The sequence below is a fragment of the Solanum dulcamara genome, chromosome 10, assembly GCF_947179165.1.
Source record: "Solanum dulcamara chromosome 10, daSolDulc1.2, whole genome shotgun sequence".
In the NCBI taxonomy this organism is placed as follows: Eukaryota; Viridiplantae; Streptophyta; class Magnoliopsida; order Solanales; family Solanaceae; genus Solanum; species Solanum dulcamara.
This window is the reverse complement of record NC_077246.1, coordinates 8319503-8340636: the sequence shown is the minus strand read 5'-3', so window position 1 is coordinate 8340636 and position 21134 is coordinate 8319503. Positions and strand designations below refer to the sequence as shown.

Sequence of the window (21134 nt, the reverse complement as noted above, 5' to 3'; positions counted from 1 at the left end):
CTCCCTGGCTGAAGCGAGGAATTTATTTGAAGGGAAAACCAGCTAGTTGTCGTTCAAGAGGAAATCCAGAGTGGATCTGAATTCAATGGAACAGTAACTCAGACGACTGAATTGGGGAAAGTAATCCTAGGTTCAGATATGGAAGTCCAGGAAGCAGCTAGAACAGCACAAGGATTGTGTGTTTCCTGGTGATATCTGTTTAGCTGTTTAGCATGCATTCACTCAGTCATCCTCATCCCAATCACAAGGAGAGGTTCACTATGCCGGGGGTACTTTTTCTCCCCACAAGGGAAAAATGAAATGCATAGGGGAGTGCATTATCGAAGGATTGATATTAGAGGGAAAAAAATTCAATATTTCTTATCTAAGACCTCCTACCTTTGGATGAGTTTTGAATCAATAATTTCTCAAAAGTCATTGCGAATACATTTAATACCTATACCTTATTTTCAGTGCACACAACTTGAGCACGATGATGTTATGAGGCCAATTAGTAGCTTCTAAATATACATCCAGCACCGGGTAAGATGTGCAGTCTATGAACCGCGACAGGTGGGTAGACATGCAACTAACACTCAGGAAGCAGGGTAAGACATGAGGATTGATATTCCATGTCCCCTGAGCAGTTTATCAGCATGCAGCAACATCATGTTTTACTTTCATTTATATTAATTATATCAGATTCAGTTGCGTTACTTGTATATCATGTTTAACATGTATTACTATATTATTGTATATGCATACACTACTAGTAACTATGGGTGTTCACGGTTTGGGTAAAAATCGATCCAAACCGAAAAACCAAACCAAACCGATCAAATAAACCGATTTTTTATTTGGTTTGGTTTTACATTTTTAAAAACCGATAATATTTGGTTTGGTTTTGATTTTGGTTTCCGATAAATTATATACATATTTTTTTATAATTATATATACATAATCTATCATTTTTTATGAACATTTTTTTATGCAAAAAATACAGCACACTAATTTAAACTAGTAAGGTATGATACATCTTTTATTTGTACAACCATACATTAGCTTATGGATTATTTAGTAAGTTTGTGTTGTTTAGAACATTAGATTAGCTAACAATATAAACACGAAGTTAAAAATAATTAAAGTTCTGATATAAAAATTATAAGATTCAAAATGGCACGAAGACAATTTATTTATTTTTTGAATGAATTATTGTCTTTTCTTCTCTTTTGAATGAATAATTTCTTTTATTTTTGTGTATGGTTAATAACCGAATAACCAAACCAAACCAAATTAAAACCGATAACAACCAAATCGATGAATGTATATTTTAATTGGGTTGGTTTAGTTTTAATAATTTTAAAATCGATTAAATGAATTTAATTTTGATTTTGATCAATAACTGACCCAAATCGACCTGTGAACACCCCTCCCAGTAACTAGTGACTCCAGCCAGTTACCAGTCCTATCCGGTTGAGGTAAGCTGACAGTAAGACTGTAGATGTGACTTCATCTGTTATATTTATATTCAGTCTATTTCTTTTCTTTTATCGAGCTGGTCTTGAATCAATTGTACCCAGATTCTAGTGCTCCGTGACTTAAATTTTAGTTTGGGTTGACTTTCTTTAATATGTATTATGTTTCCACACTTTTCTTCTATTGAAACAACTTTAGTAGTATATTTTCCTTCATTCTACGTTTTGCACATGTTGTAGCTTGGAGGGTTCGCCCAATGGGTAGTGGGTTGTTGGGTTCCCTGTCACGATCTAAAACCGATTGGGATCATGTTAAGTGTAGTGATACTCTTAATGATGTGAAGTCTATTGGAAAAATCATGAGTATTTGGCCAAAAACAGATAATATCACATCATATTAAGAGTATATTTGGATTGGACTGCTAGCAAAGTTGACTTTTCTTATTTTAATGTTGACAGCTATAGCACAGTTGGTTGTTCTTATTTTAACTTGCATTGATCATTACTATAAAGCACATTAATGTAATAAAGAACTCTTTTCATCAGAGATGTCATTATCTCATTTTTAATCTTCAAAGGTTAGAGAAATACAGCAAGAAGAGTTGACTCTTTGTTATTACAATAGTAAGTAAACATTACCCTTGATATAACTTGCACTTAAAAGAGGGACATGGAAGGCACTAATGCAGAATGCACATGAACCAAAGTCTATGTATATGTATAGAAAATGGTAACAACCAAACTAGAGTTATATAAAAAATAATTTAAGCATCCAAAGGTGTGGCCTAATAGTCAACGAAGTAGGTTGAAAATTATGTTGTTTCAGGTTCAAATTTCAGTAGAGACAAAAAATAAAAATATTGGGTAATTTCTTTCCATCTATCACAGTCTCGTTGGACAGAGTTGTCAAATACATGTTGCTTGTGAAAGATAACAAGCTCGGACACAATGATTATAAAGAAAAAATAAAAAAAATTAGCACGTTATTGAAGGCCTAATTCTTAATTTCTTTCTGCAAAATCATGAATTTTGGTGAATAATTTAGCTATGTAATAAATACACAATCATAAGAAACTTGATCAGTAGAGCAGCAAAAATGAAGAAACTTACCTTACTAATTTTGAACATAATTATGTTTGCAATAGGCAACTGTGGTGGCCCTTTGATCTCTCGTCTCTATTTCATCCATGGTGGTCAAAGAATTTGGCTCTCCAGTTGGTTACAAACTATTGCCTGTCCCTTAATCCTCATCCCTTTATCCATCGCCTATTTTCACCGCCGGAAAATCGAATCCCCTGCGACCACCAAAATCCTCTCCATAACTCGTCGAGAATTCATCGGATCTACAGGCGTCGGAATCATCGCCGGTCTCGACGCTTACTTAATCTCATGGGGACCCGCAAAATTACCCGTTTCAACTTCATCTCTTATCAACGCGACTCAGCTCGCGTTCACGGCACTCTTCGCTGTACTTCTAGTAAAGCAAAAATTGACAGTGTATTCGAAGTTGTCTGTTTTTCTGTTAATCGCCGGAGCTGCAACTTTAGCACTCCGGAGGAACGGCGATCGGCCGGCCGGTGTATCTGCTAAGGAGTATGTGTTGGGGTTTGTGATGACAGTTATGGGTGCGGTTTGTTTTGGGCTAATGGTATCGCTTATTGAGTTGATTTATACGAAGGCAAAGAAAGCTATTAGTTATACTATGGTGTTGGAGATTCAAATGATTATTGGTGTTTCTGCTACTGTTTTTTGCACCATTGGAATGATTATTAACAAGGATTTTCAGGTACTCCTTTCCTTTTTCTTCTTTAATATTGTCATACTTCACACTCATTTCATAAACTTTTACCTTATATTATACAAAAGTTAAAAATTTTCGTTCCATTTTCAATTTTGTAAACTGCAAATTCGGTTATATCGAAAAGTTTGAAGCCAAAATCTGCTTCTATATATTCTGTTTAGAGTTTCAGTTAGAATATGAAGTATTTTTTTAGTTTAGTTAAAGCTTCAGGTTTTGTAGAATATGTGAAAAGCTAATTGTATAAATTTTGAGGACTTAACAAGTGATAAATATATTGTTTTACATTTCAGTTTTTTTCCGTTTTAGTTCTAATTTTTATTTCACCAAATAAAAAATAATTTTTACTTGTCGAATGTTACATTCCGAAAAACATACATTTTCTCTTTCATTTTTTTAAAAAAAAAGTTATTTTGGAAAGTATACTTTAGAAAAAGACCTTTTCATTACACAAAATTTATTTCTCTAGATACTTCATAATATTTAAAATATATTTTGAGGATAAAATTTATACATAAAAGGTTAAGCTCTTTAAACAAATGGGTTATCCATTTTTTAATCAAACTTGAATTATATTTATTACAACATCAATTTTATTACTGTGTGTAAAGCAAAAAACAATTGAATTAGTTTAGTTTATATTATCGTAATTTAACGAATGTTTAGATTTTAAAAAAGATAATCAAAATTAGTTATCCAAGAATGAATCACTTTTTTTTATTGATATTGAAATATCTTTTCCTTTATATCAATTTGATTTAAGAGAATGAGTCACTTTTTTTAAGCCCAACAAAAAATCAAAAAATTGAATCGAATAGAGCAAAATCGAACTAAGCTGAATTAATTTTGATTTGATTTCGATTTAAATTTTTTAATAAGCCAAAACTTTCTTAAATCGAATCGGACCGACCGAATGCGCACCCTAGTTGAGTTGAGTGTTGCGTCGCTTAGTCATTTATATTAATAGTGTAGTGTTATTCTATGATTTTTGTTTTTTGTTTCCTATTGCTTCATGGGAAAAGGGCATATGATATATCTACTCAACTTTGTCATTTAGATCTAATATATCTTTATTATAAAAGTAACTTACATATATTCATACTGTTATACAAATGATTCACATATATTCTTATCGTTACATTAGTGGCTCACATATATCTTTACCATTATAAAAGTGGCTCACATATATTCTTTTCATCTAAGAAAGTGACAAAATTAATTTTCAATTTTTTTTTGATTTTTAATTTTAAAAAAAATCCACGTAGGGTTTCATATGATCGTTCTAGCAAAGTTCAGGGGTATATTTAATCTTTTCCACACATGAATTATTTTTTGACTTCTTTAATTATCATTATTTGAGTTTCTTAATTTTATTTCACTTTTTTCTTTTATTCTTTAGTGTAAAAATATTAGAAATAAAATGAAAGAAGTGTGAATGAAAAAAATAAAAATAAAATTAGAACTTATTTTTTTGCGGCTATATTGTAATTTATTTTTTTATTTATAAAAAAAAAATCGATACATCTACGATAAATCATACAAGAAAATTAGTAAAATTATAAATTTGACCATAAAAAATAAAAAATTAAAATTATTCGTTGAATTAAAGAAGTCAAAAAAAAAGTGTGAAAGGAATCAAATATACCGCTATATGGATTATTATTTTAATAAAAAATTAATTTAAAATTAAATTTTTTCACATCCATTATAGGAAAAAGGTATATGTGACTCATTTGTATAACAATAGGGATATATATGAACCACTTTTATAATAAGGGATATATCAACTATAAATGACAAAGTTGAAAAATATATCAGACCCCTTTTCCCTTCTTTAATTTTTGTTACTACAATTTAATGTCTTTATATTTTGATTATCCCATTATATTGTGGTAGTGGTTATATTTTGATTATAGTTTTTTTGTTTTTATTATTAAGTAGTAAGTTTTGTCCTGTTATTTTTAGTATTGCCTCAACTTCCTTACTTTCATTATTTTTTTATCTGCTTTGTAATATTTTTACTTGAATTGAGTGTCTATTCTAAATACATCTCTATCTTGTATGAGTAAAATTTGCGTACACACTAGCGTTTTCATATTTTACTTGTAAAATTATATTGGGTATATTATTATGTTGAAATTATACTTGAACATGCATTTTAATTTAATCTTTTTTGAAATTTTGTGAGTACAAGTGAAATTCCTCACATTTCATTTTTGGGAAATTGCAATTATCAAAAATTATTTTTAAAAATTTAATCAAATTACATGATGAAACAGATATTTAAAGAAAAAATTCGAAATATACATATAAATATTTTGGAAATATTAACATTTGATTTGACAGGCAATTCCAAGGGAGGCAAGTCAATATGAGATTGGAGAAGCTAAGTATTATTTGGTACTAATATGGTGTGCCATTATTTGGCAATTAGCATTGTTGGGATTAGTTGGAGTGATTTTCTATTCTTCATCTTTGCTCTCTGGAATTATAGGAGCTTTCTTACTTCCTGTTACTGAAATTTTAGCTATAGTTTTATTTCATGAAAAATTTCAAGTTGAAAAAGGAGTTGCTATTTTCCTAGCTCTTTGTGGATTTGTTTCCTATTTCTATGGGGAAATTGAGCAAAGCAAGAAGGAGAAACGGGATAATTTCATGGATGATCACTTAAATTTTACTGTATTGTATCAAAATGAATAAAGTACTTTTGTAATAAAGAGTTATTTAACTTTATGTAAATATTACAAAAGAGTCATTGGACTTTCGTATTTTGTAACCAGAAGGTCATTAACTCTACCTATTTATTAATTACGAAAAATGGTCAAAATTATCCTTGAACTATTTGAAATAGTTCAAATATACCATTTTAATTATTTTTGGGATCAAATATACCCTCGATGTTATAAAAAACGACCACAAATACCCTTCCACTTAACGATTGACCGTTAAAGCTGACGTGACAGTGCCACATAGAAAAAAATATCTACATGGACGGCCACGTCAGCCTCTCCCCCTCTTCCTCTTTAGTTCAAGTGTATTTTTGACCCCTTTTTTATAATTTTAATTTTTTTCTAAATTTCCTACACCACCACATATCACCTCCCTCCACAACCCACCTACTTTTTTTTAATTATTAATTATTATTTTTTAAAAAATTTCTACAACACCACATACCCCCAACACTCCCCTCCCCCACCCCCACTTGCTCGGTTTTTTTAAAATTTTTTTTTTTTTAAATTTTCTATACCACCACAAACCTAGCCCCCACCCCAAAAAAAAAATCTTAAAAAAAGTTTTAAAAGTTATTTTGGGGGATTTTTACACCACCCACCCCCATAACCCCCCCTCCCACATCCACAGCCCACCATCCCCTCCAAATTTTTAAATTTTTAATCACTCAAACTTTTAATTTTTATAATTTAATATAAAAGGTAAATTAAATATGAAGTAGATTGAGTTTTTACTTTATTTTTTACCTCACGACCCCTTCCTCCACGACCGATACCTCCCACCCCTTCAAGAAAAATGTTGAAAAGTTTTTATTTTTGATTCTCTATACTCACTTCCTGAAAAAAATGTAAAACTTTAAAAAACAGTTTTTTGGGGAGCGTTGAGGGAGGGAAAGGGGGGGTGAGTGTGTGGTGTTGTAGATTTTTTTAAAAAATAATAATTAATAATTAAACAAAATGGGTGGGGTTGTGGAGGGAGGGGGTATGTGGTGGTGTAGGAAATTTAGAAAAAAATTTAAAAATATAACAAAGGGGTCAAAAATACCCCTAAACTAACGAGGAAGAGGGAGAGAGACTGACGCGGTCGTCCATATGGATTTTTTTTTCATGTGGCACTGCCACGTCAGCTTTAACGGCTAACCGTTAGTGTAAGGATATTTGTGGCCTCTTTTGGTAATGACAAGGGTATATTTGATCCCAAAAATATTTGAAGAATATATTTGAGCTATTTTGAATAATTCGAAGATAATTTTGATCTTTTCCCCTATTAATTATTAAAAAAATCACTAGGAGAAAAAAGAAAGAAAAGAGATACGATGATAGTGGACCATATTATTTATATGATATTTAGGCAAAATTTTGGAATTCTTTTGTTAAAAAAAAAATTACTTAGTGAATTTATGTGATAATTAAGAATCACTAGTGACTTTTTTTTTGTTATAAAAAATAATTTAATTACTTTGATACGATAAAACAAAAACATAAAAGAACATCAATGCAATTAACCATAGGAAACGAAAAGAAAACGAGAGTAAAATATTTCAATAACTAAAATGGATTAGACAACACATATTTGTGTAGCAAATAAGATTGGAAAGTCCAAAGATTCGAAGAACTCTGGGATATGAAACAATACTTTTATGTTGTTTGTGCCCCTTTGGACGATCAAGGAATTTATAATTTGATATTTATATTTTAATATTATATTTTGATATATATATATATTATTATTATTATTATTATTATTATTATTATTGGAGCAGGTATTCGCCATTTACTCAGATTCTAAAAGCTTGTTTTTAATGAGGAAATTTCAAAAATAGTTAAGAGTGGAAATATAATCAGACTACTTAGTTATAGTTTGCTTAATTACGATTCATAGTTACATGTTATAAAAAGGAAAGAGGTGAGGGAGGAGAGAGGCAGGCGAGATCTGGGAGAGAGAGATGAGAGATATACAATTGATTTGTATATTTTGTCAATAAATATATCACGAATACAATTGATATAATTAATTTGTACAAAACTTAGCTACTAAAAGGAGAAGAGACGCGAGCGAGATTGGGAGAGTGAGCAGAGAGGCGAGCGAGGTCTGAGAGAGAGAAGAGAGAGAGAGACACAATTGATTTGTATATCTGACCGATATTTGTATCATGAATCCAATTGATTTGTATCAATCAAAGACAATTGTATTCAATTCAATGATGCAAATCAATTATATCAGGTATATTAACGAGTGCAATTTGTATCCAAATATAATTTGTATGGATAAATATAATTGTTTCAACAAATACATTTGCATCGTTGTTATAATTCATAACAAGTTGTATTTGTATTCGTGTGCATTTATATTCATTTATTGCCTTGTGTATTATATTTATGTGTTATCATGTGTATTTATATTATTATTTGTATTTATATCATTGACTATTATCATTTGTATTTGTATTACAGAAAGGTAGAGAGAAAAAGGTGAGAAAGAGGATAGAGAGGAGCGCGAGAGGACAGAAAGAGAAAGGAGACATGCGAAGGAGAGAGAGGAGAGAGGGCATTAGCATAACTATACTTATAAAGTAATAATTGCGAATGGTAATTATCCCAAACTATAATAGTGTATAGTAAATACATAGCATAGGCTTGCCTTACTACGTATTTTTTGTTGGATTTAAGAGAAGTGTCGGTTGAAAAATAAATTGGAAAATATGGGTAACAAAATGAAAAGTTATTTCTATTTTATTGGTACAAAAAAAAAAAATTTGTCCTTATATTATGAAACACTTATGCAATCAAATAATACACTTGTAGTTACCATGTAATTACATTGTGATAAATATATAAATCATTATAATAATTAAATTATGTAATTATTAGACAAATATTTACTATCTAATAATTACACCAATTTCAATTAGCATAACAGTTTCTAAACAGACCCTAAACAAAACTATAATTTAAAAGTGGCAAAATCCAAAGGCTTTCTCAGTCTAGGAAATGATGAGCACCGCCGGGACTGGAGGTGTTCGAATGAGCAGCTATCTCCGGCTTCCGTACACGGCGGGGACGCTTCTCCTCCCCTCCAAAGGACACTTCTTCCGCCGCTGCCTCTTCACCTCCTGCTCTGCTTCCTCTACCAAGAAGGAGAAAGTTATTGTTATTTCAGGACCTACCGGTGCCGGCAAAAGCAAGCTAGCATTAGAGCTCGCTAAGAGACTCAATGGTGAAATCATCAGCGCTGACTCTGTTCAGGTTCTTAGTTATCTAAGCTTTACTGATTCCGGGCTACAGTGATATAACAACCTAACAAACAACGATCACGTGCCACTCAAATACGAATTAACTAAACTAACTAAATGCTATATTCCAACTGAATTTTGGATTCCCCCTTGAGGCCATCCTTGTCCTCAAGGATGAAAAGAAGGAAATTGTTGAATGAATGGCTGGTAATCCTCCCATGTGCTGTCTTCTTCAGCAGTGTTAAACCATTTGATCAACAATTGAGTGAGTGGTTTGCCATGTGGCTTGATTAATCGCCTGTCAAGGATAGCCTATGGAGTCAGCAACACATGCCCATCATCTGAATGAACCAAGGGCAGAACAACAGAAGCAGTGTGGGATCCCAACTTTCTCTTGAGCTGAGAGATGTGGAAAGTAGGATGGATCTTAGCATCTGGAAGCAAGGCCAAAGTGTAAGCAACAGGGTCCACCCTTGCTATGACTTGAAAAGGTCCAAAGAACTTTGCTGCCAATTTTTGGAAGTTATGAGCCTTCAAGGACACTTGTCTATAGGGCTGCAACTTCACATACACCCAATCACCCACTGCATACTCCCCTTCAGTCCTTTTATCAGCCTGTGTTTTCATCCTATTCTGAGCTCTTGCTAGGTGAGACTTGAGACTCCTTAGTGTAGCCTCCCTGGCTTGCAGACTTCCATCTACTAAATCCAGCTGAGTCAAATGCCATGTGAGGGAGAAGGAGGGGGTGGTTTCTGTCCATACACCACTTCATAGGGGGTTAGGTTGATAGAGGTGTGGAAAGTGGTGTTGTACCACCATTCAGCCAGTTAGAGCCATTGTGGCCACTCCTTAGGTTTATCAAAAGTCATACACCTCAAATAACCTTCCAAACACCTGTTGACTACCTCAGTTTTCCCATCAGTGTGTGGATGGTAAGCAGTTGGAGTTAGGAGAGACAACTTCTGCAACTTAAACAACTCCTTCCAAAATCTGCTAGTGAACACAGCATCTCTGTCAGACACAATTGTCTTGGGCATGCCATGGAGTTTGAACACTCCATCCATAAACAACTGAGCCACCTCCAAAGCAGTGTAGGGTTGCTTTAGTGCCATGAAATGAGCAGCTTTACTTAGTCTATCTACCACCACAAAAATAGCTTCCTTGCCTGCAGCCTTAGGGAGACCCTTAATGAAGTCCATGGAAATATCTTGCCACACCTTATCAGGAATAGGCAAAGGCTGTAACAGGATAGGGTATGCAACATTCTCACCCTTGCATTGTTGACACACCTCACAATGTCTAACAAATGAATAAACATCAGGCTTCATTCCTTTCCGGTAGAAGTCTTGTTTTAATCTTTGTAAAGTTGCCCTCATGTCTGAATGACCGCCCCTAGAGCTGGTGTGATAGAAATCCATCAAATCTTTCTTCAGAGCAGGGACAGAGCCTACCATTATCTTTATCTTCCTAATTAATATCCCAGCATGATACCTAAAATAGGGCTTGTGACCTCCTGCCTCCTGAATCTGCTGGATCAACTTCTGTAAGGAGGGATCCTGTGACCAAGAGGCCTTGACTGCCTCTAATAGTTGAGATTGTACCCCAGAGATACTGTGAAGCTGAACCATACCATCCTTCCTTGAAAGTGCATCAGCCACCACATTACCCTTGCCCTTCTTATAGTCAATAGAATAGTCATAACCAAGCAGCTTAATCAACCATTTCTGCTGACTTGGTGTAGTGATTCTCTGCTCCAACAAGTACTTTAGGCTATGGTGATCAGTTTTAATCACAAATGGTCTTCCTAATAAGTATGGCTTCCATTTCTGTACTGCAGAGACCAGTGCAAGTAGCTCCCTTTCATATAGTGATAAAGGCTTGGTTCTTTGCAAACAGACCTTGTCTGAAAAAAGCAATTGGTCTATTGTATTGAAGCAGCACAGCTCCAATCCCTCCTCCTAAGGCATCAGTTTCCACCACAAAGCTTTTGGAGAAGTCTGGAAGGGCCAGCACAGGTGCTGAGGTGCTGACAACTTTCAGTTTTTCAAAGGCTGTAGAGGCTGCAGGATTCTAGTGAGAAGTGCCCTTCTTTAAGAGATCATAAAGAGGTCTAGCAATGATTCCAAAACTCTGTATGAATCTTCTGTAGTAACCATCTAAGCCAAGGAATCTCCTCAAACCCTTGAGGCCAGTTGGTTGAGGCCAGTTCAACACTGACTCTACTTTCTGAGTATCCATGGCCACTCCTGTTTCAGAAATAATGTGACCTAGGCAGTCAATCTGCTGAGTTCCAAAGGCACATTTACTTTTCTTCACAAACAACACATGGGATCTAAGTATCTTGAAAGTTTCCTCAAATGAGACATGTGAGCAGTCCAGCTTTGGCTGTAAACGAGGATGTCATTAAAGAACACAAGTATGAATTTTCTGAGATGTGGCTGAAAAATCTGATTCATGAGACTCTGAAATGTGGAAGGGGCATTGGTCAAGCCAAAAGGCATAACCATGAACTCATAATGGCCATGATGTGTTCTAAATGCAGTTTTTGGGATGTCAGATTCAAACATTCTGATCTGATGATAGCCAGATCTTAAGTCCAACTTAGAAAAATACTTGGCACCATGAAGTTCATCCACTAGTTCCTCAATCCCAGGAATAGGAAATTTATCCTTCACAGTGTGACTATTCAACTCCCTATAATCCACACACATCCTCCAAGTACCATCCTTTTTTTCACCATGAAAATAGGTGAGGAATAAGGGCTGGTACTGTGTCTTATCGCACCAGATTGTAGCATGTCCTCCACCATCTTCTCAATCTCATTCTTTTGCACTGTGGGATATCTATATGGTCTAATGTTTATAGGAGATGTCCCCTCATGTAAAATGATCTTGTGATCATGAAGCCTAGAAGGTGTTAAGAGCCTAGAAGGTGGTAATCCTTTGGGAACCTCAAACAGATCACCATATTCTTCTAAGATGCACCCCAGATCCTTAGCCTCCTCTGCATCATTGTTTGGAATTGTTTCTATTGATTATAGATTGCCAGTTTCCTCAAGTTGTTCTTCTTTATAAACCCCAACTGAAATCATGCAAAGCTCTGTTGGCTTTGCTAGCAATTTTTCCATGTTGTCCTGGTGTATCATCGTTACTGCAGCAGGTTGTATTCCTCTTAAGGAAATTTTGTGCCCCATAATAGTGAACTCCATTTTAAGTCTCCTGAAACTCCACATAATATCCCCCAATGTTATTAGCCACTGAATTCCCAAAACCATGTTGCATCCTCTAATAGGCAATACTAACATGTCAGAGTCAAATGAGACCCCTTGCATTTTCCAAACTAGTTTTTTGCACACATAGTGACTCTGAATTTTCTTACCACCGGCAACAGACACAGCAAAAGGTGAAATAGCTGTCATCACACAGCCTAGCTTCTTTGCTATATTCAAGTCAAGGAAGTTGTGTGTGCTGCCAGTGTCAATCAATACATGGACTGCCTTACCCTTCACAGACACAGTGACTCTCATGGTTCTAAAATCATGTGATCCATTCATAGCTTGTACATATACATGAGGCAGAATAGCCCCTTCATTATCAGTCTCTAGGCCCTGACCAATCATGGCTAAAAATTCAGCAGGGTCTACCATCATATCTTCTTCTACTTCTATGGGTTCACCTTCCCCTTCCTCTACTTCCATGTAGAATAATTGCCTTTTCTTCTTGCAAACATGACCATAACTGTATTTTTCATCACAGTTAAAACATAGACCCTTACTCCTATCCTCCATTTCAGCCGGTGATAATAACTAGGCATGTTTAAGTTGAGTTTTTGGATTGCTGGGCAAGGTGGGGTTTTGAAATTTGGAAATGGTTGAGGTAGGTTTATTTGGTTGGTTGGTTTCATAGGAAAAAGAAGGATTTGTAGAGGTGAATCTGGGCATATTTCTGGGAGTGGGAAGTATAGATGGCCCAAAAAACACTTGCTTCTGCACAACTAACGTTTGCTCCTGAATTCTGGCCAAGTTAACTTCCTTAGCTAGTGTCCTTGGTGCAAGCATTTTAACAGATAAGCCAATTTCTGGTTTCAACCCTCTAACAAAGCAACTCACAACATAACTCACAACATAATCCTCTAATAGTTCAACCCTAGTTAGCAATTCATCAAAAAGATCGACATAGTCTTGAACAGAGTTTATCTGCCTCAAGTATTTAAAGTCGCCCATTGGATCATCAAACAGCTCAGCCCCAAACCTAACCTAGCATAGAGGCTTCCTACGTACTCAGTCTAGCATGGCCATTCTCTTGAAATCCTGTGCTTCATGTAAGACTGGTGCCATTGGAGTGCCTTGCCCTCCAAGTTGCAAGATGCCAGCTTAACCTTTGAATCCTTCGGAGTTTCGTCTACATCGAAAAATTGTTCGCACCTGTAAAGCCATTCCTTCAGTCCTTGGCCATCAAAGTTAGGAAAATCCATCTGGTAATTGTGAGTTGGCAATTGATAATTTTCAGGTCTGTTTCCCCCCGTATGAATTCCCTCAGGTACCTCGTTTCCCCCCACATCTGGTCTGACACCATTGGTGTTCATAGACGTTGATAACAACCTTCGAAATTCTTTCATGGCTTGAGCCATACTAGCATTCATAGATTGTCGAATCTCAGCAATAGAGGTGGTTACTCCTTCCATGGAGTTTTTGAGATTGTCGACCTCTTTGCACAACTCCTGCATTCTTGTGTCTTGATTCCCCATTGCCACAGATCAGAGAACCCCTTGCTCTAATACCAATGATGTGTACCAATAATTTGAGAAAGAAATTGAGCTAAGCCTAAAGAACAAGTTAGCTGAATTGTTCTTGAACAGCTGTGCCCTAGAGAGAAACTGAGAAAGAGAAGAGAGAAGCTTTACTGATTCCTTCTAATTCAATGCCTTTACAAGGGAGTTAATCTCCTAGAACTGTAAAACAGAATCAGAATCCCATAGTTAATTATAACTAACTGGGCTACAGTGATATAACAACCTAACAAACTATCACGTGCCACTCACATACGAATTAACTAAACTAACTAACTGCTATATTCCAACTGAATTTTGGAAATATTAATTGGCACATATCTGATTGAAAGTAAACAAAGGAATACAATTGAAGTACTAAAACTTGAACTTAAATGAAATAGCAAGAATTATCACAAACTTGTCTATGTTGTTTAACTGAATGCAGTCGCGGAGCTAGGTAGGGCCGAGGGGTACATCCGAAAATTACACTTTTTATACATGGTTGAAATTATTTTTATGTGTATATATATATAGTAGATGTTGAATCCCTAGGGCGTATTCTTGAGTTTTTTTTTTTCGAATTTTGAACCACTTAGTGAAAATCTTGGCTGCACCACCGACGGAATGGTGTTTGTTAAAATTCAGTTCATTTATGATTGAGGCATGTGTGGTAGCACAGTTGATTTGTTCTCTGGCTTTACAGGTGTATCGAGGGCTTGATGTCGGTTCAGCGAAGCCTTCCCTTGCTGAACGAAAGGTATTGCTTTAGCACATTTGAAATTATGTTTTTTCTAATATTAGCATGTTTACTGCCTGATTTCTTTAGGCATTCTTTTAACATGATGTTTTGCCTTCTTTTGGGTTCCATACTTTTGGTTCTTTTGGTTTCATGGTCGATGTACTGAGTGACTAACTTCTGGAGCTTCATTGCTATTTGGTTTTCTGTCTGAGGAATGGTTACTTTTTGACTTTTGATAGAATCATGTGTCATCTGTATGTTTTGCAGGAAGTAGTACATCATCTGGTTGACATAGTGCATCCATCCGAAGGTATTTTGTTTAAATTAGATGGTATGAAGTAATGAAACAATATTTTGCATGAATTTCAATAGCTGTGCAGCTCATTCCTTCACTCAATGAAGCATGATCTGTGCCTTCTACATTGTCATAAATTGTAATTTGGTGCATATTTTTGTTAGCTTTGCATAGTGATAGTCATGACCAATAAAAGCCCTCTGCTTTCCATATTTGTGGAACATCCAGAACTTAAAATCAATGAAGGGAACACATCAAAATTCCTCAATTTGTTGAAACCCTCAAGTTGACCATTATATCTATCATTTCACCTTTGTTTGTTTATGCTCAAGGCATTTGCAATGTTTATACAAATCGTTGAGATAAGTGAATCACTGGTATTTATAACTTTAGACTAACACAACAATCCAAACTCGCACTGTGATCAAGAGTTCTTTTTCTAGGGAACCTGTGCCAGTTGAGCGGGGTGGGGCTGTAATTTGAAGTGAAATTTCCATTGTCTGATTTGCTCATATCTGGTTAACTGTATGCTCTACGTGATGCACCCTTAAATTTGTTGTCCTTTAATGCTAATGCAGAATTTTTCTCCTTTTCTTTTGGATATGTAATCAGATTATTCTGTTGGACAATTTTTTGAGGAAGCTAGGCAAACTACCAGAGATATCCTTGATAGGGGCCGTGTTCCAATAGTCGCGGGTGGTACTGGATTATATTTGCGATGGTATGTGTATAATAATACAGTTCACACTTGAAAGCTTCTGGTTAGATTGAGGACACATTTCAAACTAAAGCTAAACTTTTTGGTTGCAACTTGTTTAATGAAGGAGATTCATTCTGTAAAACTACTGACTATGAGAGAGCAACAATGAGGTTATGTGAGTAAGTTTTGTTGAGAGATGTCTATTTACAAGTTTTATTATACTTAGAAATGAATCTTACATATATCTTGTAACTGATAATAGAATTGGATCTTGGGTGTACAAGAATTCCGTTTTCACGCAGTCTTCACAACTGAGTCACTTAACGTAAAGGGGAATGAATGATCTTCCAACTCATATAATAACTTCTGTCCAACGTTTAAGGTTTATTTATGGGAAGCCAGATGTTCCAAAAGCCTCACGAGAGATTGCTGCAGAAGTCTACTCAGAGCTTGCAAGTTTACAGAATGATGAAGACTGGGATGCTGCTGTTCAGTTATTGGTTAAAGCTGGCGATACTGGTGCCCAGTCTTTACCGGCAAATGATTGGTATCGCTTGCGTCGCAGGCTTGAAATTGTTAAGGTAAAATTGTGTAACTTTCACATGTGATCGCTCTGATTTCAACTCCTTCTTTGTAAACTAGATCACTTGTTTATGTGTTGGTTGAAATTAGAGATTTCTGTGTTATGGTTTGTCACTTACCGATGTGGTTTCAGGGAGAATATGTGTTTTTTTGTCAACTATTGATGTGCTTGTGGAGAGAATTTCTATTGGTTTTATAAGAGCTCCTTTTGGGTATGAAATAGTTGAGACTGGATTGAGATGTGCACAACTGTCAGTCCAGATTGTCGCAGCCTGTTCAGTTTATATTTAGATGAAAAAACTAAATATACTTTTGGCTTGCAGTCTACTGGGTCACCTCCATCAGCTTTTGAAGTACCATATAATTCTTTCAGAGATCAGCTCGATTCAGGTGAAGCAGATGCTGCTGATGTCAAGACTTCTGCTGACAAATTGCGGCAGAATGAAATAAAGGATTTGGAGTATGATTTTCTTTGTTATTTCCTTTCCGCCAATAGGCTGGATCTCTATAGATCAATTGATTTTCGGTGTGAAGATATGCTCTTAGGTAAAGGATTAATGAAATTTTTATGATGAATTTGCTTTGTTTTACATTCTTTCAAGGTTTTAGAATTCTTAATCACAGTATTACTTCTTGAATTAATCTACCTGTAAAATTTATCATCTCAAATTATGCATCGTGATGTTCTGCTTTTCCTTATCATTATTCACAAGCCTTCTAGGAAGTACATTCTTTTCTGCCTTAGGGTTTTTGCTGTTATCAGGATACCTAGGGCTAATTATCTGCTTCTCTTCCTTCCTGCCTGCCCTTCTTCGTTTTGTAACATTTTGGCAAGACTGGAATCTGGATGAAGTAATTTGATCCTTTCTTTTCTCACATTTTGGAAAGACTAGATGAAGTAATTTGATCCTTTCTTTCTCTTTCGTCATACTCTTGATATCATCTAAAGATATGCATTTCAGAAAAGTTTCTTCTGAATAACTGGAGATACATTTTCTTTGGAAATTGGATAGTGAACTGTGAACAATTCAAATAAGTATCAGTGACAATATGAGATCATTTTGTTACTAAAGGTTAATTCTTCTTATAAGAGTTGACTAGTGTGCTTTGATTTGTAGTTCCTTGACATACCAATCTTTGCTTCAACTAAAAAAAAATCTTTCTTTCAACAAGCGCTTTCCGTTTTAGTTCCTTGATAACTTTAGTTAGAATACCTTGATCCTAATTAATTCATTATGATGGTGCATACTGCAGGAACAGATGGAATTCTAACTGAGGCAAGGTGGCTTCTTGATGTGGGTCTTTTGCCAAACTCGAATTCTGCTACTCGAGCAATTGGTTACCGACAAGTATATTTGCATCCCTATAACTTGAACGCAGTCCAATAGTTTGTTTCCTAATTTATGTTTGTTCAAAATCTTTTAGGCAATGGAATACCTTCTAAGATGTAGAGAAAATGGAGGATGGAGTTCTGCTGGGGATTTCTATGGATTTTTATCTGAATTCCAGAAAGAATCACGGTATTTTACTTTCACTGTGACTATTTAATTGTCTCAAATGGTAATGATCTTTGTAGTTCTCGGTTTCCTTGTATATAAGATATGGTGTAGGGAAAACAACTGTCTTATTGTGTAATAAAATATAATTTTTCAAAATGTTATCTTTCAATAAAATGGCCTTGTAGTAAGAACCCTTAAGGCCCCCTTGATTGAAGTGTGTTTGGTATGACGGATATTATTTTATGGAAAATGTTTTCAGGGAAATGTTTTTCACAGACGATTATTTTCCCAGAAAATGTTTTCTCGTGTTTGGTAGGTGAGTGAAAAATAATTTTTGGAAAAATACATATCAAAGACAAATAATAATTTTAGCAATTTGGATAGTGCTTTACCTAAATTTGAGTACTAAAGATTAATAATTATGTCCAAGTGTTGGTTGGAGCAAGTCATATGAAATTAAAAGTTAAGATAGTTGTAACGAAAATGGTTTTCGTCCATAAGTGAGGGAAGTCATTCCCCACCCCTACCCCCAGTAACCAAGCACTATTATATGACTTCCTTATGAAAATGTCCTTCTTAGAAAATGACTTCCGTCATAACAAAAACTTCTCCTATATTATTTCACATATTAAGACAACCTTTCTTTCTTGACATTTAAATGTAGTATTTCTCTGCTATTTCTCTCTCGTGTCACAGTTTAGTTCTGGATGCTTATATGTTGTAGTCATTGTATGCGGATTTTCCATGGATCAGCAGAAAGTTCCGCAACTATTGCTGATATAATATTAATCATGTCTCCCCTGTCACTGTTGAAGACAACTTTCTACTTAACCCTCAGTGTCTTGTCTGCTGAGCGAGCCATACTTCGTGATACTATTGTTACTTGTCAAGATGAGAAAAGATCAGTATGGATGATTGTGGATGCAAATGTGAGGAATTCCTGATAGTGCTGCCTAAATTGGTCCACTCTTACTCCTGTCGGCCCCCTTCCATAGATTTGGGAGTTTTGAGTACTGGTTTTCCTGATTTGATTTGATTTGTCTATAATGTTATTTCTTGGCAGTAGTATTAGCAATATTCTTGTAGTTTCTTATTCTTCGATTTCGGTTATCACCTGTGTTTTTTATGCTCCGGTTATCGCATTATTTTGTTGTCGTTACTGTTCTTTCTTCTGTATGTTGTGTAATGCTCTCCATTTCACATTTTTTCATTGTTGTTACTTTTCCCATATCTGTATTCCCCTTTTGAAACTGCTGAAAATGTTTTTCTTAAGCCGGGTCTATTGGAAATAACATCTCTATCTCTATGAGGTAGGGGTAAGGTCTCGTACACTCTACCCTCCCCAAACCCCACTTGTGAGATTACACTGGGTACGTTGTTGTTGTCTATAATGTTATTGCTTGTAAGTTATAAGCTGTTTGACTGATTCTTATATTCTTGTGCAGAAATTTTGCAAAAAGGCAGATGACATGGTTTCGCAATGAACAGATTTATGAGTGGATAGATGCTTCTAAACCTTTGGTATGCCATTTCTGTTCTATAAGAAATTGTTGCGCCTTTCTCTTTGTTAAATAGAACGTTTATCAAGTTGGACATTTCTCTTCATTCTGGATGCAGTAGCTGAGTTTTCTCCTGGTTTATAACAGTTGTTCATGATTCCTTTTATTGACACTATGATATGCATAAAGTCATGCATGCATTATATGTATGTGGATATTTTCATTATCTCTTTGGGTATGCCATGGTTGATATGTTCTGTGTTGTGTCAGTCTGTGAATATGAAAGGCTGATTCTGCAAGGTTCAGAACAATAGTGGATCCTTTTCAAAGCAATAATTACCATAGCATGGGAAGATTCTCTTTCAATATTTTTTGTTCTGTTGTTCATAGAGCTATTATCAGTTTCACGATGACTTCCTTTGATTTTAGACGCTTATTCTTGCCTTGAGACTATTTCTTTTTCCAAAAGCATGCCTTGAGGGCAAATATAGGCAAGTGACAATTAATTGGTAAGCATAGTAGGGATTCTTTGATTTGGAGTTGGCATGTGATGATTTTCAGTTTTCTCTTTTCAAGGAAAACGTCTTTGTTATCTTTCGCCTTCACGTGCAGAGGCAGTCGTGTTTTTTCTCCTAAGAAAAATTGAATAATCTTACCTTTTGTTAGGCCTCATCTCTCAGTAGCATGAGCCACAATGCTCCTCAATATTCTCCATTTCTCCGGTTGACATCTGAAAATGCCATTTACAGGAAAAGGTGCTTAGCTTCATATGCGATTCATATAACAGTCAGGATGGCCCTCTCCAGATGCCTGAGTCACTTCGTATGCGGAAAGATATAAGAAACCCCCGTCAAGTTGCAGAATTGAAGGCCTATCGTACAAGAAATAGGTATGAACTTGAAATATAGAAACAAAAATCTCCACTCATTTTCTCCTGACATGAAATCTCTGTATGTGAAGGCATTTCATTGGGCGTGAGGATTGTGTAGATGTTCTGGACTGGATAAAGAAGATCTATGACCAACCGACTGAGTCTCTTTGTTAGCCAACACCTAAAGGCTTTGTCTTTCACTCCGAGTTGTCAAAAATCAAAACATCCAAAAGTTGTTCACATTGTTATCGTGGTTAGCTTATGGAGATCATTAAAACTGTTTTTAGTATTTTGATTTGGTTCGAGCTGTTAAATTGCTTGTGCCAGGATTGCCTGACTACATTACACTCCCTTGGGATGCTGCCCTTCCCCTCATGTTTACCGAGCTGCCCTTTTTTTGGATTTGATTAATACTTTTCCCTTAATATTTGGATAGTTTAAGATGTGGACTAGAGAGTTGTCTTTATCTATTTCTATAGTATTGCGAAGGTTGAGGTTGTTACAATTGAAGAGGATTGCAGCTAATGAGGCCGCTGGGCTGTGGCTGGGGATGTCAATCTGCATCTGAGAAGTTTTGTACATGTAGGATTCTGTACAAGAACTCTATTTTCCAGAAAATCATACATTTTCCACATGCGAGAATTTGGAGATGATGTTGTTCGAATACTGTAACTTCCAGGTGTATTTATTTGCAGCTGATCTATATAATAATGCACTTAAAAGTTTTTATGCTGTCTGGCAGGGCCAGTAAACCAAGGACCAACACAAGGTTAGATATCAGAATTTTTTTGCTTTGTGTGTCACACAATTGATACAAGTTGTGTGAGGTTTTATTTTTGTTTCACAAGTTGGTGGACTCAAAGTTTGTACCAAAAAGTGTAAAGAATTGGGTTCACTAACTTGTGAAACAAAAAAGTATAACTTGCGTTAGTTGTATGAGGCATAAAAAAAGAAGGGGGATTCCT

At 35.3% G+C, this 21134-nt stretch overlaps 2 protein-coding genes across 2 annotated transcripts; both read left to right on the top strand.

Moving 5' to 3' along the window:
• Window positions 1-2496: 2496 nt before the first annotated feature.
• Window positions 2497-6020, top strand: LOC129871290 (purine permease 1-like). Its single transcript, XM_055946192.1, has 2 exons — window positions 2497-3240; window positions 5599-6020. Exons 1-2 carry the CDS (start codon window positions 2551-2553, stop codon window positions 5950-5952), a joined length of 1044 nt encoding a protein of 347 aa, XP_055802167.1. The 5' UTR covers window positions 2497-2550; the 3' UTR covers window positions 5953-6020.
• Window positions 6021-8946: 2926 nt separating this feature from the next.
• On the top strand, window positions 8947-20803 carry LOC129870654 (tRNA dimethylallyltransferase 9). Its single transcript, XM_055945486.1, has 11 exons — window positions 8947-9227; window positions 14688-14741; window positions 14991-15033; window positions 15631-15739; window positions 16101-16299; window positions 16624-16846; window positions 17555-17649; window positions 17726-17820; window positions 19245-19320; window positions 20048-20187; window positions 20259-20803. The coding sequence occupies exons 1-11, from the start codon at window positions 8973-8975 to the stop codon at window positions 20341-20343; spliced, it is 1374 nt and encodes a 457-aa protein (XP_055801461.1). The 5' UTR covers window positions 8947-8972; the 3' UTR covers window positions 20344-20803.
• The last annotated feature ends 331 nt before the right edge of the window (window positions 20804-21134 follow it).

Bases quoted from the DNA above. Each gene is read 5' to 3' on its own strand.
- LOC129871290 (XM_055946192.1), top strand. From the start codon at position 2,551: ATGAAGAAACTTACCTTACTAATTTTGAACATAATTATGTTTGCAATA. The intron at 3,241-5,598 runs GTACTCCTTTCC...TTGATTTGACAG, and splicing joins TTATTAACAAGGATTTTCAG to GCAATTCCAAGGGAGGCAAG.
- LOC129870654 (XM_055945486.1), top strand. From the start codon at position 8,973: ATGATGAGCACCGCCGGGACTGGAGGTGTTCGAATGAGCAGCTATCTC. The intron at 9,228-14,687 runs GTTCTTAGTTAT...CTGGCTTTACAG, and splicing joins TCAGCGCTGACTCTGTTCAG to GTGTATCGAGGGCTTGATGT. The intron at 15,740-16,100 runs GTATGTGTATAA...CCAACGTTTAAG, and splicing joins ACTGGATTATATTTGCGATG to GTTTATTTATGGGAAGCCAG.